This window comes from Aspergillus tubingensis, assembly GCF_013340325.1.
Source record: "Aspergillus tubingensis WU-2223L DNA, scaffold_8, whole genome shotgun sequence".
Taxonomy (NCBI): domain Eukaryota; kingdom Fungi; phylum Ascomycota; class Eurotiomycetes; order Eurotiales; family Aspergillaceae; genus Aspergillus; species Aspergillus tubingensis.
In genome coordinates this window covers 4,092,993-4,119,023 of record NW_023336282.1, presented here as the reverse complement: position 1 = coordinate 4,119,023, position 26,031 = coordinate 4,092,993, and the positions used below count along the sequence as shown (strand labels likewise).

Genomic DNA, 26,031 nt, shown 5'->3' with positions numbered 1-26,031 from the left:
GATGGAAGCTTCTTGAAGCATCGCAGCCAAAGGCTGGTCCAGCCCACTTCCTCTCCTCTTTACCTCGTTCACCTCCGCACCTTAGCTCTTCCTTCTCCCTCCACCTCTCTCATTTGTCCCATCCCTGTTTCTACAGCTTCTCCCTTCGTGTAACCTTCTTCTCTACCTTCCTCTTCACTCATCAACTCCTTCCAACCGCCATAATGGCCGACTCTGAGCGTACGTTCGACTCTTTGAAAGCGGGGGACGCAGTCTCAACAGCAGAATACAATACTGATTGCGCTTGATTTCACAGGCCGCCCCCGTGTTTTCTTCGATATCCAGATCGGTAAACAGAAGACCGGTCGCATTGCTCTTGAACTGGTAAGTTCACCATTCATCTTGTGCAGCATTTACCTGTCGTGTTTTATGCAGCCTCGCTAACTACCCCGCCTGTGCAGTTCAACGATGGTACCGTGCAGACTCCCCCGTAAAGGAATTACGCGCATAATCCTAACCATGGGCAAATATTAGTCGTTCCTAAGACTGCGGAGAACTTCCGGGCTCTGTGCACTGGCGAAAAGGGCGTGGGCAAGCAGGGCAAGCCATTGCACTTCAAAGGTACGGTGGTCCAATTCGGCAGCTTCAGATTTTCCTCCCCCTCCCCCGCTCCGGCGGGGCCGTGTGCGCAGAAAGTACACAAAATCACCAGAACATCACTAAACAAAACACCGCTGGATAGGCTCCATTTTCCACCGTGTCATTAAGCAATTCATGATTCAGGGTGGTGACTTCACCGCGTTCAACGGCACGGGCGGCGAGTCGATCTATGGCGAGAAATTCCCCGACGAGAACTTCGACCTCAAGCATGACCGTCCCTTCCTTCTCTCCATGGCCAACTCCGGTCCCGGCACCAACGGCAGTCAGTTCTTCATTACAACCGTGCCCACCCCCCACCTGGACGGCAAGCACGTCGTCTTCGGTGAGGTGATCAACGGCAAGAGCGTTGTCCGCAAGGTCGAGAACATGTCTACCCAGGCCGACAAGCCCACCACCGACGTCACCATCGTCGACTGCGGAGAGCTCACCGGCGACGAGTACGAAAACGCTGATAAGCAGATCCCCGACGCGACTGGCGATCCTTATGAGGACTTCCCCGATGACCACCAGGGAGAGGAGCTGAGCGCCCCTGTCTGCTTCAAGATCGCGTCTGAGCTCAAGAACTTTGGAAACACCGCTTTCAAGAGCGGAAACCTGACTCTCGGTCTCGAGAAGTACCAGAAGGGTCTGCGTTATCTCAACGAGTTCCCTGAGCCTGATGAGCAGGACCCCAAGGATCTGGACCCCCAGATGAAGGCGCTCCGCTTCACTCTGCACTCGAACTCATCTCTGCTTGCTAACAAGCTTGATCAGTTTAAGAATGGCCAGACCTGGGCTACTTACGCTCTCGAAACAGCTGCTGCTGCGAACGCTAAGGATGCCGACAAGGCTAAGGCTTACTACCGCCGTGCGGTGGCCTACAGGGGTCTGAAGGAGGAGGACGAGGCTCTCAAGGATCTCCAGGAGGCTTCTCGGCTGGCCCCTGGTGATGCTGGCATTACCAACGAGATTGCCCGGGTCAAGAAGGCCGTCAAGGACCGTCAGGCTCGCGAGAGGGCTACCGCTCAGAAGTTCTTCTCGTGAAGAGACCAACGTCATGATTCATGATTGCATGATTTAATTTTCCCATTTCTTAAAATCCCCGGCCTTGGGTGAAAAGTGAGAACTAAGTCTAATCTCTCTTACAACCATTGCATTGGATTGGTGCACAATAGGAATTTTTCAAAGACCTTTACTCATCCTCAGCGGCTATGCAAACGACGTACGGGCTTTGCGCTTCGCTTCGAGTTGGCTTCGCTATGCGGTTCAGCAGACCAGAGCACTCTGTACAATAGAAAGGAATCGAGTCACGTAGGTAAGGTAGCTTTGTGCGCTACGAAACCAGGTCGATGAACGTATCTTTGATCTACACTTGAGAATCGTAGGCTTCTTACGGTCCGTGGCCGTGATACATTATTGGTAAAGTAGTAGTAACTTCCTTGCCTGCCAGATCTTGGACCTTTCATAGTTTACACAGCCAATACACCATGCACTACAAGCGGGAGCTGTTCTAGGTATTGTTCAGTAGTAAGTTTCAAGTAGTCCCAGTTACATAGCACACCCGTCTATGCCTCGCATCTATTGATTGGTATCACATGGTATATACAATTTGACTTGAAAGGAAAGAAGTTGGTCCGTCGGCCGTCATAGCCACCCACAATCATTTCTTTTCCGACCGACCGCAGAGGAATCAACATATATTCATCAATCCATCGAAGAAACAGTTCACTCCATCAACTCCGCCGGCAACTTAAACTCGAATGTCTGCGGCTTCCCATCCTCCTTGCCAGGCGGTTGTTCCTTTTTCTCCTTCTTCGGTAATTGCGTATTAATCTCGATCGTAACCTGCCAAACAACAAACACAGCACGGTTAGCATAAATTTTGAGGACATATAGGAATTAGCAGGAAGAGGAGAAGGCAAGAGCTTTACCACCGCATCTTCACTGCGGTAATCTACACCCACCGGCCCGTCGTTCTTCAATTCGACCTCCATCATCGCCTGGAAGACCCCGTTCTTCACCCTTTCGGGCTTGTACGACTCGCTCAACCGTTGAATGAAATAGTCATACAGTTTGCGCGCGGTCTCCGCGTCGGCGGCTTCATGGAAGTCGGGCTTGTTGCCCTTTTTTAAATGGCCATAGAGTGTAAATTGGGATACTGGATTATTGTATGTATAGTTAGTGGGTGGGTTTCTCGATTTTGGGTTGGTTTGGTAGGAGGAGGTTGCGCATACCGCAGAGGATCTCTCCATTTATGTCCTGCACGTTCTTCTTCCACTGGTTGTTGGGAGAGGTGGGTTAGATATGCTTCATTGGTATTGCGGGGAAGGGTATTGGTTGTATATACCGATTTGTCGTTCTCGTCGGGCCATAGCTTCGCCTTCAATACCCGCCCGATCATTGAGTCGGCATCTTTCTCGGTATCTTCCTTTCCTATGCCGGCAAGGACGAGAATGCCTTGTCCGATCGAGGAGATTAGGTGGCCATCCACGGTGACCGAGGCGGACTTGACTCGTTGTAGGACGGCTGAGGGGCGACGCATATTAGTTATTGATTATAAGGTCGGGTGAGATTGCATTGCGCACCTTTCATGGTGATTTGTGATGTGTCGTTTGGAAGAGTAAGGAGTATGGCAGCATGCGCTGAGGAGATAGGGCTCTGAAGACTGTCGGAATAGCTGTTGCGCTTTCTATGAAATGGGGGTTTGTCAGTCACTTGATGATCAACGGACGGACCAAATGCGGCGGGATACTGAAAACGGGAAACACACAGACCTAATAATCTCAGGACATTAGCGGAAGCGGAGGCAGACGTAAATCATCCTGGAATGGCTAGATCATCAATAAGTTCAAACAGATCCACAGCAATATGAGCAGCTGTGCGAAATGGTTGAATCTCGAACCTGGTTTCGCCTCCACCCAAAGTAGAGAACGGGCATGAATGTGAGTGCTTGTGAGCATTTGTGACCGCCTACCCTTTTGGGCCTCTATCCCAGCTTCTGGACGACCAGACAAAGTATCAGGAGATTCACTCGTCTAAAGAGCTTCGCATATACAGACACGCTCGCGCGCGTTTGGTATTGAGAGTTGCTTCGCGACGCGTTCTCATAGTATTCATCTTTTCTTTACATACGCACTCATCTCCCTCTGTTCCATTCATTCGACCCCCTCCCGCATCCTCCTGCTACCTGTATCCTGACCAGCCTTCGAGATTTACCGACCTGTGCATGGTGCATCGCAGCAATGACGTCCCGGAAGACGCAGCAGGAGATCGACAAGACCTTCAAGAAGGTTGCCGAGGGTATTCAAACATTTGAGGGTATCTATGAGAAGATCCGGTCAACATCAAATATCACGCAACGGGATAAGCTCGAGGAGAACCTGAAACGGGAGATCAAGAAGCTACAACGATATCGTGACCAAATCAAGTCATGGGCGTCAGGAAATGAGGTCAAGGACAAGGGGCCGCTGCTAGAGCAGCGCAGGGCCATTGAGACTGTGGGCTTATCCGATCCCTGTTGAAGCGCTTACTCAATGAGGGGCTGCTGCTAACTTGTGTTATCTGATAGTGCATGGAACAGTTCAAGGCGGTCGAGAAGGAGATGAAGACAAAGGCATATTCGAAAGAAGGGTTGTCGGCTGCATCCAGGTTAGATCCTAAAGAGAAGGAGAAGGTCGAGACTTGCGACTTCCTATCGAACATGGTGGACGAGCTGCAACAAAAGATCGAATCCTTCGAAGCCGAAGAGGAAACGCTTCACATGCAAATGAAGAAGGGCAAGAAGGATGTGGCCAAGACGAATCGCCTGTCAGACCTTTCACGCTTAACAGATCGCCATAAGTGGCATGTCAATAAGTTGGAACTGTTGCTACGGTCGCTGCAGAACGGAAACCTCGAAGTCCCTCAGGTGCTGGATATCAAGGAAAGCATCAAGTACTACGTGGAGGATGGGCACAACATTGACTACTCTGGTGAGGATGAAACCTTGTACGACGACCTGAACCTGGACAACGAGGCAGAGGTGCAGTTCGGCATGACAGGGGACAACGATAAGGTATCCTCGCAAGATACGCAATCGATTCAAGACGAGGAGCCGGAAATCAAGCCCAAGGTCAACAAGGGTGAGAGCGCAGGACTTCGAAGGCCATCTGCACAGATGAAATCGCCTCTACCTGTGTTAGCAACACTCCAATCGTCGACCTCCACGACTGCCGCCTCAGGCATGAAACCCGCACCACCGCCTACCCGCCTCCCCGGAGAAACACTCAAGTACGCATCCGCTGCCGCTGCAGCTGCAGCAAGTGACAAGAACGGGGTGGGCATTGCACCACTTCCGCCACCTCCAGGCGCAAGCCCCGCTTTCCCGCACGCTGTGCCTGCAAACAAAGCTTCAGCCACTGCCTCGCCGAGCGTTGCATCGGTACAACCTACTTCATCCAAGCCCGCACCGGTCCTCACGATAGCGGCGGAGGACATCACCGGTGCACGATCAAAAACACCTTCCGTCAGCCCCAACGTGGCTGCTGCGAGCACATCGTCACAAACAATGGAGAAAGCGGAGGCCCCAGCAGCTGCCAAGGAGCAGCCCGCGCCGAACGGTGAGGCGACGAGTAAGCAAGAGGAGCAGGAGAGCGAGGAATCGATCTTCCACCTGCCTCCCGGCCTGCAGGATCTTATTCAGTCGTTCGAAGTCACGAGGTCCCGGGCGTCAGCAAGCGCAGCCAACGCGTCCCCGTCAGTGCAGCGCATGCTTGCAACATCGCTCGCGAACTGCCCGGAGCCTGCTGATGCGGAGAAGCCTCGTCATTACAAGCCTCAGAACCCTTACAATACGCCTCTATACTATCCTCAGGAACCGCTCACTATCTTTGATGATCCGCGCTTGTACGAGACCGGGCGCATCGACACGGATACACTGTTCTACCTGTTCTACTACCGACAAGGCAGTTACCAGCAGTATCTCGCGGCCAAGGCATTGAAGAACCAAAGCTGGCGTTTCCACAAGCAATACCAAACCTGGTTCCAACGTCACGAGGAGCCGAAGACGATCACGGAGGAGTTCGAGCAGGGCACATATCGCTTCTTCGATTATGAGAGTACATGGTAAGTAACCCACTCGGAAATCCCGAAGACGGCAGAAAGAACCCAACTAACAAACAACTCTTGCAGGATGAACCGTCGTAAGGCTGACTTCAAGTTCGTCTACAAATACCTGGAGGATGAATTGTAATCGAATGATGCACAAACATGAGAGGTCTCTGTACATGGCTGGGTTCGATGAAGATAAGTGGAAAAGTGCCTCGGTCGGTTGGGTTTGGCTTTATTAGCAAGGATGCACGGAAATATGGGAGTTAAGTTTAATCAATGTGTCTATGCAATTGGTGATTGTGTTGCCATCTGTTTAACGATCTGTTGTTTCATCCAAGTCTTCGGAGGGGGGGAGCATGCAGGGACGAGTCTACGAGACATGGGAGTTCTGTGCTGTTCTTAACATGGTGGCTTATGGGCTGCAGCCATGACTTTAGGTAGTGATGCTTGTTGTTACCGTACATTGACCATTTGAGATGGAATAATCGAGTCCATAGTACTTGACCAAACCTGTCTGTTGATCGGTAAAATCGGCAAGGGAATCCCTGTCAAGTGAGCGGTGCTTGCAGAAAACGCCCAGAAAGATAGTTAGACTAACTACCCCCGTACTCAGGGATACCTAGAGAAAGAAGATAGGAACAAGCACTAAGTTCCCCTAGACGGGTGGGATGACAATGATGTGGCTGGACGATGATTAACACATCCAACCAATAGTGAAGCCAAGGAAAAAGGAAAACACTAAATAGATCGGAGTTTGTGTAGTACAAAAGTACCAACTTAATAACTCATTTTTCCTCCTTGAAGTAAGTCTCTGCTTAGTGCGATAAACACTAAAGGGCAAAACCTCGGTTGCGATCAATCGGTCACCTCTCCATTAGCTCTTCTTTTTTCCCCGTGACGCACTTGACAGAGTTAGTACGGAATAATGTCCTCCGTCCGAGGCTCTGTGGATTGCCCGACAACTGGATGAATTGTCGCGATCCACATGGCACAAAGTTGTAGGAAGAATACTACTACTAGTGGTGTTGGCATCTTCACCAAGTGGTGAGAGAGTGGGTTATGGTATTGTCTGACCGCCTGCTGTAATTGGAAGGTTATGGTAGTGCTATTCTTGGCGGCCCAGCCTCCGCGACAATTACTTTTGCCGGTCTCAGAATTGCTTCAGTTTACATTTCAGTGCTCTGCTATGGTTTCACCATGTTCTCAGTAAACTTGATTAACTAGATTAATTCAGGTGCACGGTGAATACTTGTGGAGTATCTCTAATTATGTTGTGGTGTAGTAGTAGTTGAATCCAGACCTCAGGCAGCATTCGTCGCATTCGTAGCAGGCGGTGAATAGGAGGAAACCAACCCCAAGCTAAGCCACTTGCGGGTGTTGTGATTGTCAGTGAGTGTACAAGAATAGATTGTCCCATCGCGATGGTGAAGCAAATGAGAGATTATCAGGAGAATATCGCGCAGTCGCCTCACTTGTTTAAACCTTCTGACATATTAATCACTCACGGGAAGGATTGAAGCAACTCTTTAGCACCGATGTGAGGCATTTTACACTTGCATTGATGAGCTTCAATCCTGCTCGCTATCTAGGTACTAACCTAGCCCGGGGAAGTGGTCATCATCATCAACCTTCACCCCGGTCGCAAGGGGGGGCTGTGCGATACTATCATTCCCCATCCCCCAAGGTTGTCGTCGTCATAGGGAGCCAGAGTGTACCAGTCCCTGCTGTTTTCCCCAGACAGACGCTGCTTGGCACCAACCACAAGGCTGTGGAATCGCGCACTTGGCGGGTGGAAAATGTGTGGGAGAAGCGGTTGACGAAACGCCCGGAAAGCCCGTGCCGATTTACTCCATCTCCTCGGTCGGTCGGGAGAAATAGCGAAATTCCCGTCCAGCAGGAACAGGCTGCACAGTGCACCCATCACCAGGGTCAAAAATCATCCACTCAGGTTGATGGGAATTCAAGCAAGGAGTGACACTTCCGTCAGATCTGCCTTACTCCTTTCCCCAGAGCCCCAAAGTTATTCATTCACAAGGTTCTCGTGACAAGACTCGTGGTTCGTTCGTACTTTTTTCTTTGGTGGAGGAGCCGCTCTCTCCGCGACCGTGGATAGCAAGCGATCAATCATAACAATCAATTGCAAAGCTAGAAAAGAGGATCAGATCTTCTTACTGTTACTACATTTATCATCGGAGCCTTCCGATGAACGGTCCGCGTGCCTTTCATTTAACGAATGGCCATGTCGGACCACAACAAGGCGAACAAACGGACGAATTCCCGACTAGGGAATTGGCGTCTTGGGAAGGGGAAAAGGGAAAAAAAAAAAAAAGCACATCCACATCGGTCAGTCATCATCATCATCATCGTCAGTAGTCCGTCCCAGAAAATCTTTCTAGTCCAAAGCCAGCCAGTTCCAGCACGGCCGACGGGCTCCACCGACTCTTTGTTGTTGTGGGGGATCGCACCCTATGACGATATTGCGGTCTCGCTGTCGTGTCACCGCAGACCCTCGTTCCGGTCCTTTTCCTTCTTCAGCAGGCCACACAGGACAGTCCGTCTTCCTTGTCTGGCTCGTCTGGCTCCTCTCTCGGCCCGGAGTGGACACCATCGCTGGTTATTTTCCGTCCCAAGACTCGGCCTCTGCCAATCACAGCCATGGAAGGCCTCTGGAAGCCTGGAAGAAGTTTCGAATGCTTCTTCGGCGTTTCTAGCGTCAGCACTAGCCAGGATTGCTTCACTTTCGTGGCTCACCCTCGCCAATGAGCGCTCAGAGCCGGGGGGGCTGTGTGTTGGCTGCGATTCCTCCTGCATTCCCGACCTCCCCCATCCAATCTGCGCGGACTCCTAGTGGAAGATCATAGGAGCGGGCTCACCTGATGATGTCGCCGTGGGTGCGTTCGTGTTGCTTAGCACCGTCTGGCTTTGGCGGTTTTGGGCTCCATGGTGGAGACCACCGTCCTGGCCTAATGCAAGTGCGACGTATTCCGTAGGTCGACCTGGATCAAAGAATTGAAGAAAAATATGGTTATAAAAACCCGGGGCCCAGTCACGATGGCCAGGCAAGTCTTCCATTTTTCTTCCAGAACAATTCGGCCATTGAGCTGCTGGTCCTGTCCCTCCTACCAATTGATTCTTCCCCATCCCACTCTCCATCATGTTTGCCTCCACTGCAATGGTATGTTTTCCCCGATCATCAGGGTCTCGATCCGTCTCCACTCTTCCCTCCTCCTCTCACCTCTCTCGTTCGCTCCCTCGCGCGTCACTCCCCAACTGACCTTCCCGCCGCAGCACCACAATATTCCATCATGCCCTCCTCTCGAACAAAGATCCTATTCGGAAAGCAGTGATGACTCCATGCAATCGGCTTTCGGATATTTTGATAACACCATGTACACCATGGCGGCGACCGATCTGCCCATGACCCAACCTTCCTTCGAACCATCCTCCTACGACTCCACCTCCTTCACATCATCCGTCAATTCCTCCCCTTTCAACGCCTACTACAACTTCACTCCTTCTCTCATGTACTCGCCGGAAACATACACTTTCCTTCAAACACAAACACCTCCGGTGCCTGTACCGGGCGGGGAATGGGTTGCACCGCAATCCACCACTCCCAGCACTGAGGTCGTATACTCTCCCGAAGAGACTTGCGACGCATTAGACAACTCTAGGTATGGTTTCCGCCCTAATAAAAAAATTTCCGACCGTAATCTAATGGACCTGGCCAGACCCGTCAAACCCTTCTCGTGCCGCGACTGCGGCAAGGCGTTCACACGTCCCGCCGACCTGAAACGGCATCACACCAGCGTCCACAACCCCGTGTTTCAGGACTGCCCAGTACAAGAATGTCTGCGCAAGGATGGCAATGGGTTTCCGCGTCGCGACCATCTGATTGAACACCTGCGCTCGTTTCACCACTGGGACGTCCCTAAGCGTCGGACGACCAAGCGGTCGCGAACCGATTAGTGTCATGATGCTTTTACTCTGCCTTATACCCTTTGCGTCATGATGCTGTTGAATATACCCTTCTGTTTGTTGCCGGGTGATTACCCTTGGCACTTTACGTCCGTCTATGTCCGCTATGCTTCTCATGTCTATGCTTATGCTTATGCTTCTTCATGTTGTCGATGACCCACGGACGGTATGGCGTTCCGGACCTCATTCTATCTATTTTCCTTTTGGCATATACCATTTCATTTGGTTTTCTTATACACATAGACATTGTGTACCAGTCACAAGTTTATTAATACATTACCTTCAACATGTCACAACATGCGACGTTTGTCTTCTCGGGAGGAACATACTGGTTTCGGCGGCGGCAAAGTGAACGAAGCCAGTGTAATTCTCGCCACGCCTGTGCTGCAGGTAATCGCATCGGGCAGTGGAACAGTAAGATGTAACTAACTCCAACATATCGGCATGTAACTGTCCTTATCCCGCAGTAGAATCCCCATCTCAGCCTGTGGCACACTGACACTCCCCTAGCGACGATGGATGAATCGCATAGCCCGTCTTTCAATGCACCGAAATAGTGAACCGACAATGTAATCCTAGGACTATGCTAATTGAGCCTGGTGCTATTTTTATTATGACTACCGGGGTGACACCAGAAGCAACGTTTGTGCGCCATCGCGGTAAGTCTGGGCTGGGCCTAACGGCAGTGCATCGCATCAGACTCCATCCCGCTGCCATCCCGGCGAATGCTGCAATTCCATCATATTCAAACGCATAAAGAATCATGAATGAGAGGAACCATAGAATGGCTAGATTTATCCAACCATGGAAGCATGCCGTGCCACACCAGTCAGGAATGGAGACAGTCATGTGCACGGAACCACCCGATTCGTCAATTCGAGCACAACGTTGCGGAGTCAAGTTCCAGACCCCTCTCTCGCTCTGCAGTTCTGCATATAAAGAACAACGTTCTACGGTAGCATCAAACGGTTGTGCCACCATGTATTTTGCTTCCATCTAGTACTACTACCTACCCACCAAACCTCAAACCACTTTGTCCTTGTTTTGAGTGATCCGTTATACTATAGGTATATAAATAGCCATCCACAATACAAAGGAAGATCAAGCTAACCCAACACAAACAGTATCTTGTATCCCTTAATCGCTGAACTTAATTCCCTATTGAGTGAAGTTTCGGACACAAAAAAAAGCAGAAACGGGTACCTCATCCATAGTTATCTCATCTCATCTCATCATCTCATTTACTACTAGTACTACCCAACATCTGCACCCGATAAGGGATCACAAACAAACGGGAAAAGGACAAAGAAAGTTATCTCATCCCACACCAACACAACATATTCTGTGCTCCGTACCTTATTTATCCTGCAACGGTCGAACATCAAACAAACAAAGAAACCATCATCACTATCCTTGCCCCTGTCTACTACTATCTAAATATAACATCCTCACACAAACAACGGCAGTTATCACCATCCAATCATACATCCAGGCGAAATACTACATACCAACAGAGAACTGGGCCTGTAACCATGGCTTTACCTCAAACGCAACACCAACCACAGGAACAACAACAGAAGACTATTACACAACCATCCCCACAACCAACGGAAATGACGCCAGTGACAGACATCAAAACAAAAATGATCAAGAAAATAACCACACACCCCACCCTCCCCTCTCACCGCCGTAAAATCTACCTTGCTTTGCTATCCGTCCCCGCAGGCCGTTGGACCACATACGCTGCGCTTGCCAAGCATATTGGTACTAGTCCTCGAGCAGTTGGGGCCGCGATGCGTCTGAACCCGTTTGCACCGGAGGTACCCTGTCATCGGGTGCTGGGGGGTAACGGGAAGCTGCTGGTGGGGTACTCCGGTGCTGAGGGGTCAGGAGGGGCGAAGAAGAAAGCGAAGGATGGGGTCGGCATGAAGAAGAGAATGTTGGAGGAGGAGGGGGTTGAGTTTACTGCGGAGGGGATGGCGAGGGGGTTGTGTTTCGAGGGGTTTGGAATGGGTTAATTTGCTGTCAGTAAAGTGATATGGAGTATGGTTTATCTCATGGGATACTTTCTCTGTTGGTAGTATGGAGGTCTGTACATTATGAGAGAATGTGTAGGATAGCAATGCTTGTATCTAGTTGCTCTAGAGTGAAACGGACAAGCTCACGAGAATTTGATCAAATGGCACAAAATCCTTTCAGTTGGATAGTCTGCCAGACTATAAATCTAATCGAATTCTCACCATTTCTGCTAGAAACCATACGGGATGCGTCCTGACACCTTACCAAACTTCCTCTTGTATGAGACAAACAAACGCAGACGATTTAGAGAAGAAGCCTTCAATGTATAGATGATGGAATGCAATACTTTTCCAGTATTTGGCAAATACTGGGAATGTACTAAATAATGCTATATACGGTTTGCAAAAAAATCCATTTGATAGAAAGTGAGGACACTCTCAATTTCCACTGGTAAAGAATCGTCATTGTCACATGACTACATGTTCCCTCCTATTCTGTATGATTAGACCATCTAGTATAGCTTCGAGGACCCCTCTTCCTCCGCTACCTCTACAATATCATCAATCATCATACAGTCGCTTCAAGTAGCTGCTACAGTCATATGGATTGAACTAGTCAGTACCGTCCAGTCACCTCCCCCCCTAAAAAAATTAGGATGATAGCAAGTTCATGTCCTTGCTTCTCTTTGCCTAGCTCTGCTAATGGCATCACTTTTACGTGGATTTAGTTGTTTGACGCTGGCAAACCGATAGCCTACTAACGAAGCCAAGATCCCCCCTACTACTCCGCAGCAATATACTTAAATCTTACGTTTCCCTGGGCACTCACCACATGGAAAAGAAGTCTCTTCGCCATTTCTATTCTACGTGATGACCATATCCTTTCTGGGACGCTAGATTATAGTACGCTGCAAATACGCTTCACACAGCGAAAGATATAATATGACAGTGATAAGCATTTGCATAAGCAAACATGGCAACCACGCTCGATCCCTCCTCAGCCTTGTCAGCCACCGTCCCATATCAGGCCTCGCTGCCACCTTTCTGCCCAACATTTTGTACCAGCTATGAGGTCTATACCTTCCGCTTTCAATTATTCCTAAAGGACCACGTCGCACCTACCACAAGAGTTGCTACCAGGGAGAAATTTCACGCAGAATGACCACCTCCCACTGGGCGAGAGCCCTCTCCGCCCTCCCAGACAAAGATCAGCGCATGTTTCCCACGTCAGGCATTGCATCACCACCAGTCTCACAGACATTGACCGACATCATCACTGCAATCGAAATGCAGCGCGATCGTTGCAAACGCCACAAATGGTCGACCACCACCATCGGTGGCAAGGAGATCATCATTCGTGATGTATGCGCGAAAATTGTAGCTTGCGAATTGTAGCTTGCATGAACAAGTTTGCCAGTGTGGTCGATATCGTTGTTTCCTATGACCCGGTCCATGCGGCACTACCTTGGGCAGGAGTGCGCTTTGTGCTTCAGCTGTTCTTGAACGGAATCGAAACTTTCGGTGCTATTGTGGAGGGGCTCGAGACGTCTGTGAGGGTCATTGCGCGGGGTGGAATACTCGAAGGTTCATATTATCAGAAGAACTCTGCGCTGAGTGAAGCAAGACAGGCCTTGCAAGATGAAATCGTCAAGTGCTATACAGCGGTCTTGAAATTTTTGTCTCTGGCGAGGAAATATCATCAGTGCTCGCGAACGAGTATGTTGGTTTCAAGACTTTGTTTCGTTGTTCAGTGGCCAATATTTGGTGACTAGAACGTGCGGTTACCTTTATGTCCAAAGACGATTTTAGACACTGCACCAAGGACATAAAGAGTGCCGAGCAGCAATTTCTGATACAGGAGGGGCTCGCTGATAGCGAAGGTGAGTCTAGAACGTCAGGATTGAGATTTGTTCGACTAAACTTTATTCTAGATCTAGGTAATATCGAGACACACGTTTTGCACATCATCCTTATAGCTACATCAACGGCGGACCAGGTCAATGATATGAAAGCAAAACTAGAAAAAGCCCTCCTGGACCTTGATAAGCCAGTAACACGAGTTGTGGATCAAGTTTCCGACCTTCATCGAGCTTTGAAAGGTATTAGCCAGCTGCTTGACATACGCTTCCACACAAACTAAACATGTTTAGACAACGAGAGGGACCAAACCCTGAGCTGGATATCAGATGTCCCGGCTCAGAAACATTATCGTGAGGCATCAGCATCGCTGATGCCAGGCTCTGGAGAATGGCTTTTCCGTCACCCTGAATTCCAGGCATGGAGCAATTCTAGTAGCTCTGAGGTGCTTTGGTTGCATGGAACACGTGAGTTGAACTTTTATATTCAAAAGTTTCCTAATCAAACTGACAAGAAGAAGCCGGCTGCGGAAAGTCCAAGATCGCGTGAGTCTGCTCAATTAGGGACTGGAGATGTTAGCCCTTGACTAATACAGACAAGTGCTGCTGTCATACAGCATTTACGCCTTCAAGCTGGTAAAGTACAGCATTCCCTGCCGATAATACACTTTTTATGCTCGAGAAACCCGGCGGAACCAGAGCGTGGCGATGCTCGGGAGGTACTCCGATCAATCATAAAGCAGCTTTCTCTAACCACCAGCAACGACCTGATGAGGACTCCAGTCGTCGAGGAGTATCGGAAACGCCTTCAAGAAGCAAACTACTATGGTGAAGAGCCAGCTGCTTTGTCTGTAGAAAGGTGTACCGAGCTTTTGTGTGAGCTTGGCCAGTCAGCCCCAGTCATGCTAATTATCGATGCTCTTGATGAATGTGATTCACAGCAGCGTATAATACTGCAGCAATCTCTCGAAGAAATGCGTCAGAGCTGTCGCGATCTGGTCAAAATATTTATCTCCAGTCGATACGAAGAGGATATTGCTACTGGATTCAGACAGAAACGGACTCTTTGTGTGACACCGCAAGACACTGAAGGTGATCTCAAACACTTCATTGATCTCCGTGTGAGCAAATTTGTGTCAAGATGGGCCGATCTACACAGCGAGGCAAGCGATAGACTACAACAGCTGGAGAAGGACCTGAAAGAGACACTTATTACTGGAGCACAAGGAATGTGGGTGGGGCCAAGGTCGTTCTAAGAATCGCTCTCTGACTTAATATTACAGGTTCCTATGGGTGTCGCTGCAAGTCGAATAATGTATCGGGGACCATCATTGATTACTGCTGTGGCTTGGTGGTGATAGATAACGAAACAAATACGTTCAGGCTCGCTCATCCGACGGTTCGAAAGTAATTATCATCAGATCAGCCTGTACCCAAATCGTAGCAGCTGACACAATCTACAGATATCTCGAATCCGTTGAGATCTATCGCGATAAAGAAGTGTGCTATAGCATGGCCCTGAGGTGCCTGGGTGCATATCTGGGCGAAGATTGTGGTGAAAATGGATTTCTCAAATACGCTACAAACTATTGGCCATCTCATGTGGAGGACCTTGGGTGTGCACCCCAAAGAGCCAAAGTTGTTCCTCGTCTCACAGAATTCTTTACAAAAGAAGAGCACTTTGATGACTGGCTGGACAATTTCGAGCTACAGCAGAGAGAAGGCAGTTCTAGGTAGAGATCTACAAATGAAAGAAAGCTTGATGCCTCAATAAGCACTCCACGAACACCGCTATTTTTGATCTGCCGCTTTGGGTTCGTGGAAATGCTTGAGAATAACAATAATGTTGAGGATTTGGGATGTGAACCAGACAAACAAAGATGGAAGCTCTGGGCTATACCTGGCAGCTCGTGGTGGCCACATCATGGTTGTTCAGAAGCTCCTAGACTTGGGAGCCAATATAGACGCACCGGGGTTTCAGTACGAGAATGCACTTCGAGCGGCGTGTTTTTGGGGGTTGACGGAAATAGTGCAGCTTCTGATCCATCATGGCGCCTCTTCCTCTGTGCCTAGAAGGGGGGAATATTACAGTCCCCTGCAGGCGGCTTTGGCGAGTGATAACAATGCAGTTGCAGAACTCCTGCTTGATGCTGGGGTCAAGCTTACTACACAACAGCAATTCGATGATGCCATACAGACCGCAGCTTGCAAAGGGAATATTCCAAATTTCCAGCGGCTTATGGCAGGGGATGTTGGAGACTTTGCTCCAGAAATCAGGCCTGATCCCCTTTAAATAGCCCTCGCGGGAGGCAAGATGAGGAGAGCAAAGCTGCTATTGCAAAGCTGCACCGACATAAACGAGGAAAAAAGGTTTCTTTAGCAATGCGCTCGCGGCTGCTATTGCAAGTGAGAAGCTGTCAATAGTACAGCTAGTTCTTGATGCTGGAGCTAATATCAAGCTTCGAGGACAATACGGCTTTCCTCTTCGCGCAGCTGTCATCATCAACAATTTTGAAATCACTAAATGTCTGCTTGAGAAGGGTACAGATCCAAACGAAGAAGATCATGAGCTGGAAGATGCCCTTCAGGCTGCTGCAAGCCGCGGCAATATAGAGATAATGTCGCTCCTTCTTGCTTACAAAGCTGATGTTCAAGGGTACGGGGGTCATTTCGGTGATACACTGCAAGCTGCTGCTTTTGGAGGTCATGAAAAGGCTGTGGACGTACTTATTCATCATGGAGCTAACAATTTCTGGGAACAGTCTCGTGGGAGATACCACAGTGCTCTGGGAGCTGCGTTGTACACTGGGCAGCAGAGCATAGTGCAAATGCTTCTTGAAGCAGGTGCAAAACTGAATCCGCCAAAACTTCAGTTTGCAGATTGCTTGGTACGAAAAGTGTCGAGGCGCGAGATTACTAGCAAAGCAACGAAACAATAGAAAAGCAAGCAAACGAACGCGAAATTGTAGTAAAAGTGTGAGTTGAATTAGTAGCTATCTAGGTATTCTAGTAAAATAAAGTAAGAGATTATTTGTGGGCGGCCTGAGCACCAGACATATAATTATACTTAGAGTGGTTAACGGCCAGGGTAGGGTAGGTTAAGGGACAAATTTCTACCTGCCGAACGGTTAACAGTTAGATGTAAGATTCTCTTATATCTAACCGCGGAGCAGCTAAAAATGGGATAATTAATTATCTAAATTATTTTTAGTACCAAGATCTATCTGAGTATCTGTTATCCTTTTTTAGGTCTTAGCTTGGGTAAGGTATTCTTAGATTAATCTCTGTTTATCTTACTTATTTATATCTAGTTTATGCCCATTGAAATTGCGAATTCTAGACCCTCTTGAACTACCCATGTATCTATCGAAGCCTGAAAGACAACCCGCCATATCTATCATTCTTTGAGGTATTGATAAATCCGGATCGCTTCAGGGCGTCTCCTTACTTTGACCCAGTGACGTGAAAGCAGGTGATACTATCGAATATAAAGGAGATTTTGAACTGAATTGGCATGAAGATGAATATTTCAGATAATATTGAGAAACAAGAATAATTGTAGTAGTGGTTGTAGTGGTAGTAGTAAGGATAATGATAGAAAGAAAGAGATAACAGAGCCAAAAACAATAGATCGTAAATCGTCAGCGACAGGATTCGAACCTGTGCACGCGAACGTATCAGATTTCGAATCTGACGCCTTAACCACTCGGCCACACTGACTAATAGCAGTAGTAGTAGCAGCAGTAGTATTAGAGAGGTTCTGCACTATTATAATAATATTATTATAATAATAATTTGCTAAAAGGGTTTAGCGCTGGCCAAAATAAAAAGGCGGTCTTTTTCCTGACTAAGCAACGGATCCACATTTAGTTAGTATTCTCATTATAATATTATTATAGTGAGAATAGTAGCGTAACGGGTTTAGCGCCGTGCTAGGGATCCAGTACTTAAAGACCTCTATCTAAGGACCCTATGTAGGCACTCAACGCGTTGAATTATCAATAATTTGAAGTAATATAAATACTAATATTCGCCTACACCACCACGAATTCAATGATTTTGATTACTATTCCTATAATAATAACTTCATCTTGTCCCTTTCGGGCAGGTGTTCTATGGCTGGGCCATATAGCTGCCTGCGGGTGCCTGGAAACAGTGGTTGACGCCCACTAAACGGCCAACATGCTAAAAATGCCCTATTCTTAAAGAGTTGAATAGCTTCATTAGTAATAAAGTTGATGCTATTCCTAGTTGAGTTCTGCCAGGCAGAATTTATTATAATAATATAATTATAATAATAGTGCAGAACCTCTCTATTGATAATGATAGGATGAAAAAGATAACAGAGCTAAAAAAAAAAAAGAATTAATTGTAAATCGTCAGCGACAGGATTCGAACCTGTGCACGCGAACGTATCAGATTTCGAATCTGACGCCTTAACCACTCGGCCACACTGACTAATATGCTATCATTTTGACCTTGATTTGCTTCTGTATAGCTAAGTGTAGCCTCGGAGTTCCATCATCCATTTATGCTGCCATGCTAACTATCGTCATAAGAATATCTTTCTCCTCTTTGGGCGGCCCACCTGCTGTCGGTAGGCCAATAGCTGAGAGATATACTAAATATTGTAAGTACTAATTGTATATATAATCCCTCTGATGGTCCTACTGGTAGTACGTCTAGGTCTAGCAACACCTACAATACTACTCATTACTACCTGCCTCAATACCAGTAAAAGTCCTCCAGGTCTTTGACTGAAATATATCAGGCATTAGTAATGGCAGTACTAGCCATTGAAGGAGCAGAGTCGTCTAATCAGGATCTCACAGTTGGATAGTACATTGAAAATTTTATTGGCCCTGTACTTCTATACCTTTATCCGATTCTGGTTTCTGTATAGCTCAAACAGATACCAGAATCCTTAGATATCCTTTCGCTTACGGGACATTACCACTCCATTGTCATCTGTAAATGCACCCCCAATAAAACTCTTCAGTGCCGGATAAGCTGCAAGTATCCTGGTATTTCGGTGATCAATGTCGATGAAGCGCCGAGGACGAGTATATATCTCAAGAAGCTGGTCACCATTAAGCTCATCCACAAGTGTATTTGCTTTGCAGCACGACTGCCAGCTTTTATGGCTTGCATATCGGACAAAGGTCTCTTGACCATCAGATTCATTTATTGAAATGCGGAATGCCAGTCGAGCTCCGGGGTCCCCATCCCTGATATCTTGCGCCCAGACATTGGGGTTTCTAACACCAGGTGGGGAAAGTTCAGCCTTGACCCAGAATCCTCCCTTGTGGTTCTCCCTGATCGCGTTTATGTAGATCTTGGTATGCTGGATGTCCACACTATAATGGCCTGGAGCTCGCTCACGACCTTGATACCAGCAGCCCAAGGCCAGACACAACCGGTTCTTGAAATTGCCAATTCGCGTGTTTGCAGCTAGCTTTGGTTCCGGAATTTCAGTATATTCTCGGTCTGAATCTTCATCATCCAGCATAACTCCACACATAGCTGCTTCATGGATGGCATGCTCATCAGCCGCATTGTACTCACCAGTCACTTTGTACTCTTCAGGTGTTGAGCTCCCGGGATGAAGTTCTAGATAAAGTGATTTGACTGCGCTTAGGATGTTTCTGTCTATAGTGCCACGTCGCTTGGCTTTTGAATCAGGGATTCGGCGTACACCAGTTGACCTTACTTGTCTGGGAACAACAAGGCTAAGGACGAGAAGACCGTAGCGCAAAGAGCCCCCAGCAGACTGTTCAAGTCGACGAATCTGCTCCTCAGTCTCGAAACCATTCTTTGCCAACCAAGCTTGCAGGAGGGGCTCGAGATTTGCCGGGGCTATTTTCTCAATTTTTTTATTGTTTTCATCGTCCCAGTTCCGAATTATCAGAGCAAGCGAAACAGCTGACTCATAAAAGCCCTGTCTAAGCTTCGTGCCGGTTATATCGGAAACAAATCGAAATAATGTCCCTAACTGACATGCCTCTCTGGCCTTGGTAGCCCAAAGGCCGCCGAGAGGAGCAGGCGAGCGAATAAAAGTTCGGTTAATCCTAGACTCTTCGATATCAAGCCATACTTGATACTCAAAATCATGTAGTTTCAGAATAGAACTCCTGAGGCGTATGTTGGCCGGCATTGCTATTTTCTCCGAATTATGGCCACATAGCAAGATCACCCGCATCTGGCTTCCACAGATGAGCCGCCAGGTGTGTGCAGAAAGCATATGTTCATCAGCAATATGAAGTGGAGCTGCCTGAAATGTACCGGAGATGTATGTAAATTTCTGGAGATTGAAGGACCAGATCAACGAGTTTGTTTCGGTGAAGCCGCTCTCATGCAACCCCCATGGAATATTAGGCCGGCCATCCCCATATGCACACGACGGTGCATGATCTAGGATGATACCGATCGGGGCTCGAGTGCTGCCAAAAGGACTTTCAAGGTCAGCCTGTGTCAAATTGCCCTGCTGCAATATGCTAGCCGATACCGATTCAAACCAAGAGCTGAGATCTATGGGCTCCTCTTCCTGTATTCTCCATATACTATCCTCAGGTTGCGGCAAGTGGGGGTTTTCCAGCTCAGTATTTGTTTCTATGGCGTTCCATAATGCTGCAAGATGATCGAATGGGGTCATGCTGTTCCAGAACGACGATTTAACGCTCTTATGGGACTGCTGGCTATCTTGGTCCCGCTGAGCCTTTAAACTCCTTCGGAAGCTTGGCCATTTCTTGATTTCCGGATCGGGAGACTCTTCCAGTAAGCACACGGCCTGATCACGAACAGTATATCCCAGCTCCCTGCCTTGAAAAAGAGGCGAAACAACATTTAATCCAATGCCGGAGTACTTTCCATTCTCAGGCGGGCCAAAAACCTGCTCCAGCGTCCGAGCAGGCAGAGACTGAAAAGCGAGACACATGACCTTCTCAAGAACATTATTAAAAACACTTCTAGTTACGCGATCGGTGCTTCCAGGGAACGGAATTGTCCACAGTCGAATGAAGTTGGCGTAACGATAACCTGCCCCTTCTTTTATGATATAATAATGTAGGTTGTTTGCAGAACCCTTGCGAATAGCATTCGTATGCTGGGAAATCCGCCGATGGAGGTTTTCTGATTGGCCAACATATGCACGCCAGTACAAAGGGCTGCGGGTGTCTCTTATATAGTCCAGGTAACCCCCATTGGAGCAATGCCAAATATCTAGGCCTGTGGCTTGCTTTTGGCGGATATCGTCAAGTCTGAATGTTTTCAGTGAGACGGGATCTCTAAGTCGAGGGAGACACGGCGCTTACTTCTCATTATCGATGATCTTGCCCTGGAGAGACTTGGCTAGTGGGTCGATAGTGTCGTATACCATCCCAACGAATATCTCGGGGCCTCCTACATGCTTGACCACTGTTTTATATGGTAAGCAGTCAACCTTGATATCCGTAGAGTTTCCCGATAGCAAGAATTTGACCAGCGCAGTGATAGTATATCTCAGGTCTGGGAACGCTATCTTCAACACGCTGTCAGCCCGGTGCATCCAATCTTTGTTTTAGTGGTAATCGTGGTGCAGTCGTTACCTCGACGATAGGTGGGGAAAGTTCAAGGCCAAGGCCAACATCGTTCCCAACTGCAGCAACGGGTGCAATAGCAGTAGAGTCCTTGTTCGATCTCGAAGGGCAGTTACTCATCTTGTGGCCCTTCTTGTGGCACCGGTAGCACTCGGGTCCGAACTCCGTGCAAGTGTTTTTCCGGTGGCCTACTCGCCCGCAGCCTTTGCAGATCGGTGCAGCATTGGGGGCTTGGGGGCAGCTATGCTTAGGAGTCAGGGGATGGTGGCAATACTGACAGAACCGATGGCATTCATGGCGCCAATGGCCTTCATAGCCGCATCTGCTGCAATATGGTGTATGGAGAGGCATTTTCGAGGGCTGTTGTGAACAATAACAACAATGAAAAGGGGTGATGGAATGAATAACTTATCTCGGTGGGGGGTGCGTGCAAGTTAAGATGATCAGCAGAGGCTCCTGGTGAGCCTAAGGTAACTGAACTATAGGGGTCACCTGGTAAGGCACCGTGTAGGTTTGTGTGACGTTGTGAGCACCACACTCAACAGCTCCCCTGCTTACATCTGGATGTTTTGGACTACAATACTAGCCCAAGCTAAATGAATAGCATAAACTAGTGTAAAGACACCATCTTACCAAGTAGGCCAGAGAGACATATATCACTGGCTAGTACTCAAGCTGACGGAGCAACAAATGTCTCAACATACTGTAGTCACCTACCGTGATCCAGAACACATATGCACTCAAACATTCAATATATGATAGATGGCATCAACTTTCCATATGTGTCACTTGTCAAATGAAAGAGGAGCTATATTCCTATGAAATGGAATGGCTTAATACAATAGATTGTAGCCAAAACCTTGATCCAGGGATGTTGTTTCGAGATCCGTGCTCTGTTCCAGATTATAAAACACATTACTTCAAAGCTATTATATATATATGATAAATTGTACAACTTACCAAGCGTGCTAGTCAGTGTGGCCGAGTGGTTAAGGCGTCAGATTCGAAATCTGATACGTTCGCGTGCACAGGTTCGAATCCTGTCGCTGACGATGTATAATTAATTACTTTTTTTTATAGCTCTGTTATCTTTTTCTTTCTATTATCGCTAATATTATTAATTTATTATAGAAATATGTATTCAAAGTCATTGACATGACCTGTCATACAGTGAAGCACCCATATAAGCAACCACTAATATAGGGAATCCTCCACTACAAGCAACGGGACATGGTGTTCGAATTGCTACACTATACAAATCTCCTCGTTTCTAGGCGGCTATTCTCTCTTTCTTGTGTCTTTAGCAGGCATTATTATAGTGGATTACTGGATCATCCAGAGACAATAGCTGTGTGTCCACTCACTCTATGAGTCCCGGGGAACGCACTTTTTTACTCTTTCTGTGACATACTTGGTCTTTTTCGAGTTTAAGAAACCAACGATTACTTCGATCAGATGAAAATAAGTTTTGGATTGTTATCCAATTGTCCATCCGTTAGAAGTACTGGTAAGAAGTAACATCATGATATCAGTACTCAGTCATGGTGGCTCCGTTAAGTATGTAATGAATCGGGCGCTACACTCCCCTCAGTTGAAACTATATACTTATACCAAGTGCAGACTCCCATATGTATTGTTCGCAGTATTCCTTGATACCCACCAACGAAACACAGTTACGATCGGAGCAACTATGCATCCCAATCAATTATTAGATCTATGCTATGAATGAATTAATTCAGAATGTAGTAACTATAAGCTGCCCACTGCACACCCTTCTTAGTCAGCATCCACAGGATGATGTCATGTGCTTTCGCGTCCCGCCCAGTCCCAATTGGGAAATATCACGCGTCTGCCTACTCAGAGTGCATCTTTCTGCCTTGAGCTCGTCTCTTTTTATGTCGAGCCAGCTGCGGCATCGAATGGATCTGATTTCATCGATCAATTCAGTCTTATATACTGAAAATGGCCGATAAAGAGGCAACTGTCTATATCGTGGACTGTGGCAAGTCCATGGGAGAGCGCCGTCATGGTCGCGAAGTGACGGATCTCGACTGGGCGATGCAGTATGTTTGGGATCGCATCACAGGGACGGTGAGATTCCTCTTCTTGTAGAATCTGCTCTTGATGTAAGCTCATTGTTTGGGATAGGTGGCCACCGGACGAAAAATGGCTTTGATCGGTGCTCTTGGGCTGAGGACAGATGGTGTGTGAGCTTCTTCCCGCCGGGTAATGTAGTTGATGGGTCGGAGCTAATGCAAGAACGTCTAGATACCGCGAATGAATTGGAGGATGATTCTGACTATTCGCATATCTCGGTTTTATCTGGCATTAAGCAGTATGGTTCATATTTGTCTGTTGATTTTCTGGTAGCTCGCTGACGAAGTATAGGTTCCTTATGCCGGATATCCGGAGTTTGAGCGATCGCATAAAGCCTAGCAAGACTAATAAGGGAGACGGTGAGTTGCAGTTCTTGAACAGGGATTGGTGTAGCTGGGCATTAGCTGACTATTATAGCTATCTCTGCGCTTGTTCTCGCGATCCAGATGATTATCACCCAATGCAAGAAACTGAAGTACAAGCGCAGGATTGTCCTGGTTACTAATGGGCAGGGCCCGATGAACCCGGACAATCTTAGTGAGATAACGAAGAAGATTAAGGAGGATAATATTGAGCTTATCATCTTGTGAGTGTTGATTGATACACTTGGGGAATGGGGTTACTAACATGCTGCAGGGGACCGGATTTTGATGATCCTGACTACGGAGTGAAGGAGGAAGATAAAGATCCACGAAAGGTATTCCACACTGTTCCGTCTGCTCTGGACTGCTAATGACAACTACTACAGGCGGAAAACGAAGCACTCCTGCGTAGTCTGGCCGAAGACTGCGATGGAGCCTATGGAACCCTAGAACAAGCTGTTGCGGAGCTAGAAACACCTCGTGTAAAGAGCACAAGGATAACGGCAAGCTTCAAGGGCCATTTACAGCTAGGAAACCCCGCAGAATATGATACTGCAGTTCGAATCCCCGTGGAGCGCTACTACAGGACATACGTTGCGAAGGCGCCGTCGGCTAGTCAGTTCACAGTACGTACCGAAGAGGAGATGGAAGCGGCGGGAGCGGGCTCGCAAGATGGTAGTTCTCTTGTAGGTGTTCGAAACAGCAGATCCTACCAAATTGACGATGGGACTACTGAAGACGGAGTGACAACCGTGGATCGAGACCAACTTGCCAAAGGTTACGAGTACGGGCGGACATTGGTCCCTATCAGCGAGACGGATGAGAATATCACCACCCTGGAGACATTTGCGGCTATCGAACTTCTTGGGTTCATACAGAGCGATCGAGTAAGTTCTACCCTCCATATCTGCTGTGTGCTGCTTAGTTAATCTTGCTATTAGTATGATCGGTACATGCACATGTCGACGACAAACATCATCATTGCGCAGCGCGCCAATGACAAGGCAGCACTCGCTCTTTCCTCCTTCATACATGCACTCTTCGAGCTGGAATCGTATGCTGTTGCCCGTATGGTGCTGAAAGAGAACAAGCCCCCTGTCATAGTTGTGCTTGCACCATCAATCGAACCCGACTACGAGTGTCTCCTCGAGGCGCAATTGCCATTCGCAGAAGACGTACGAACGTACCGCTTCCCTCCACTCAACAGGGTCGTTACAGTGTCTGGTAAAGTGGTGACGCAGCATCGCAACCTACCCAGCGACGATTTGCTGAATGCAATGGACAAATACGTGAAAAGCATGGAGCTCACCGATACGGACGAGAACGGGTGAGATTGACCAAAAGCGATCTCAATTTCCCTGCTGACCTCAAACAAAGTGACCCGACGGAATCTCTCCCAATCGACGACTCCTTCTCACCAGTCCTGCACCGCATCGATTCTGCCGTCCGCCATCGTGCCATCCATCCTAACGACCCTATTCCTCCCCCTGCCCCAGTCCTAACAAAGTTCTCCCACCCTCCGGATGACCTCGTTGAGAAGTCTAAGAAATACCTAGACAAGCTAGTAGCAGTATCAGACGTCAAGAAAGGTCAGTCCCTTCCCCCTCCCCCAAAATTCCTTCATACTCACAGCGATGATTCCAGTCCCACCAAAAACCAAGGGCACCAAACGATCCCGTGAAACGGAGAAGCCACTATCTGGTCTCGACGTGGATGCACTTCTCCACCAAGAGAAGCGCACAAAGATCTCACCCAACAATGCAATCCCCGAATTCAAGCAGACGCTCTCGCAGGCAGAGAACATCGACACAATCAAGGATGCAGTGAAGCAGATGAGCACTATCATCGAAGACCAAATCAGACACAGTCTTGGCGATGTTAATTATCCTCGGGTCGCTGAGGGGCTAGTTGTGATGCGGGAGGAACTGATCGATTATGAGGAACCTGCGCTGTATAATGATTTCTTGAAGCAGCTGAAGGAGAAGTTGTTGAAGGAGGAGCTTGGTGGGGATAGACGGGAGCTGTGGTGGCTGCTCAGGAGGAGTAAGTTGGGGTTGATTGACAAGGGGGAGTCGGATCGGTCTGAGGTGGAGGAAGAGGAGGCGAAGGCGTTTATATCTATGGCTGCTAAGTGACTTTGGGGTATTCTGATAAGGCTTAGTTCTCCAGGAAGGGTATAATAGCCAGAACTACAAACCAGACTCTTACTTTTACCTGTCAAATAGTGGATAATGGTTGGATCATGATAAATGAACAAGCTTCAATGCTGCATGACTGTGCTCGCTAGAGTACAATATGCACGATAATCCTGTGCGCTAAGTAACAAGGCCTATTCCGTGCCAAAGTAACACACACACATAACATATAGTAGCAATTCGATGAACAATATAGGGGATATCAACCATGACCATGAGTAGAAATAGACATCACAAACAACCAT

At 48.0% G+C, this 26,031-nt stretch overlaps 9 protein-coding genes and 3 non-coding genes across 12 annotated transcripts; 8 read left to right on the top strand and 4 right to left on the bottom strand.

Moving 5' to 3' along the window:
• Positions 1–203: 203 nt before the first annotated feature.
• AtWU_07651 (peptidyl-prolyl cis-trans isomerase D) lies at positions 204–1,662 on the top strand (the record flags this gene model as incomplete). The annotated part of the gene is made up of 5 exons (XM_035502760.1): positions 204–219; positions 296–363; positions 441–450; positions 514–600; positions 722–1,662. 5 exons carry the CDS (start codon positions 204–206, stop codon positions 1,660–1,662), a joined length of 1,122 nt encoding a protein of 373 aa, XP_035358653.1.
• A 681-nt stretch (positions 1,663–2,343) lies between these two features.
• On the bottom strand, positions 2,344–3,210 carry AtWU_07650 (D-aminoacyl-tRNA deacylase; the record flags this gene model as incomplete). The annotated part of the gene is made up of 5 exons (XM_035502759.1): positions 2,344–2,463; positions 2,550–2,776; positions 2,853–2,895; positions 2,966–3,144; positions 3,204–3,210. 5 exons carry the CDS (start codon positions 3,208–3,210, stop codon positions 2,344–2,346), a joined length of 576 nt encoding a protein of 191 aa, XP_035358652.1.
• Positions 3,211–3,860: 650 nt separating this feature from the next.
• On the top strand, positions 3,861–5,848 carry AtWU_07649 (CNOT2/3/5 family protein; the record flags this gene model as incomplete). Its single annotated transcript, XM_035502758.1, has 3 exons — positions 3,861–4,115; positions 4,187–5,721; positions 5,788–5,848. 3 exons carry the CDS (start codon positions 3,861–3,863, stop codon positions 5,846–5,848), a joined length of 1,851 nt encoding a protein of 616 aa, XP_035358651.1.
• A 3,012-nt stretch (positions 5,849–8,860) lies between these two features.
• On the top strand, positions 8,861–9,675 carry AtWU_07648 (C2H2-type zinc finger protein; the record flags this gene model as incomplete). Its single annotated transcript, XM_035502757.1, has 3 exons — positions 8,861–8,881; positions 8,995–9,380; positions 9,438–9,675. The coding sequence occupies 3 exons, from the start codon at positions 8,861–8,863 to the stop codon at positions 9,673–9,675; spliced, it is 645 nt and encodes a 214-aa protein (XP_035358650.1).
• A 1,652-nt stretch (positions 9,676–11,327) lies between these two features.
• On the top strand, positions 11,328–11,702 carry AtWU_07647 (MGMT family protein; the record flags this gene model as incomplete). Its single annotated transcript, XM_035502756.1, has 1 exon — positions 11,328–11,702. The coding sequence occupies one exon, from the start codon at positions 11,328–11,330 to the stop codon at positions 11,700–11,702; it is 375 nt and encodes a 124-aa protein (XP_035358649.1).
• Positions 11,703–12,860: 1,158 nt separating this feature from the next.
• AtWU_07646 (ankyrin repeat-containing domain protein) lies at positions 12,861–15,295 on the top strand (the record flags this gene model as incomplete). The annotated part of the gene is made up of 9 exons (XM_035502755.1): positions 12,861–13,064; positions 13,112–13,418; positions 13,475–13,582; positions 13,634–13,801; positions 13,853–14,026; positions 14,080–14,104; positions 14,160–14,789; positions 14,942–14,965; positions 15,022–15,295. 9 exons carry the CDS (start codon positions 12,861–12,863, stop codon positions 15,293–15,295), a joined length of 1,914 nt encoding a protein of 637 aa, XP_035358648.1.
• Positions 15,296–15,401: 106 nt separating this feature from the next.
• Positions 15,402–16,527, top strand: AtWU_07645 (ankyrin repeat domain-containing protein; the record flags this gene model as incomplete). The annotated part of the gene is made up of 3 exons (XM_035502754.1): positions 15,402–15,809; positions 15,988–16,446; positions 16,498–16,527. 3 exons carry the CDS (start codon positions 15,402–15,404, stop codon positions 16,525–16,527), a joined length of 897 nt encoding a protein of 298 aa, XP_035358647.1.
• A 670-nt stretch (positions 16,528–17,197) lies between these two features.
• On the bottom strand, positions 17,198–17,278 carry AtWU_t199. Its single transcript has one exon. It is a non-coding gene; the product is annotated as a tRNA-Ser (tRNA).
• A 657-nt stretch (positions 17,279–17,935) lies between these two features.
• Positions 17,936–18,016, bottom strand: AtWU_t198. The gene has a single exon. It is a non-coding gene; the product is annotated as a tRNA-Ser (tRNA).
• A 466-nt stretch (positions 18,017–18,482) lies between these two features.
• AtWU_07644 (GIY-YIG nuclease family protein) lies at positions 18,483–21,252 on the bottom strand (the record flags this gene model as incomplete). Its single annotated transcript, XM_035502753.1, has 3 exons — positions 18,483–20,814; positions 20,869–21,074; positions 21,142–21,252. The coding sequence occupies 3 exons, from the start codon at positions 21,250–21,252 to the stop codon at positions 18,483–18,485; spliced, it is 2,649 nt and encodes an 882-aa protein (XP_035358646.1).
• An 851-nt stretch (positions 21,253–22,103) lies between these two features.
• AtWU_t197 lies at positions 22,104–22,184 on the top strand. Its single transcript has one exon. It is a non-coding gene; the product is annotated as a tRNA-Ser (tRNA).
• Positions 22,185–23,094: 910 nt separating this feature from the next.
• Positions 23,095–25,726, top strand: kueA (ATP-dependent DNA helicase 2 subunit KU80; the record flags this gene model as incomplete). Its single annotated transcript, XM_035502752.1, has 10 exons — positions 23,095–23,223; positions 23,281–23,335; positions 23,401–23,467; positions 23,521–23,588; positions 23,647–23,815; positions 23,866–23,926; positions 23,978–24,478; positions 24,533–24,918; positions 24,969–25,180; positions 25,236–25,726. 10 exons carry the CDS (start codon positions 23,095–23,097, stop codon positions 25,724–25,726), a joined length of 2,139 nt encoding a protein of 712 aa, XP_035358645.1.
• Between the last annotated feature and the right edge of the window lie 305 nt (positions 25,727–26,031).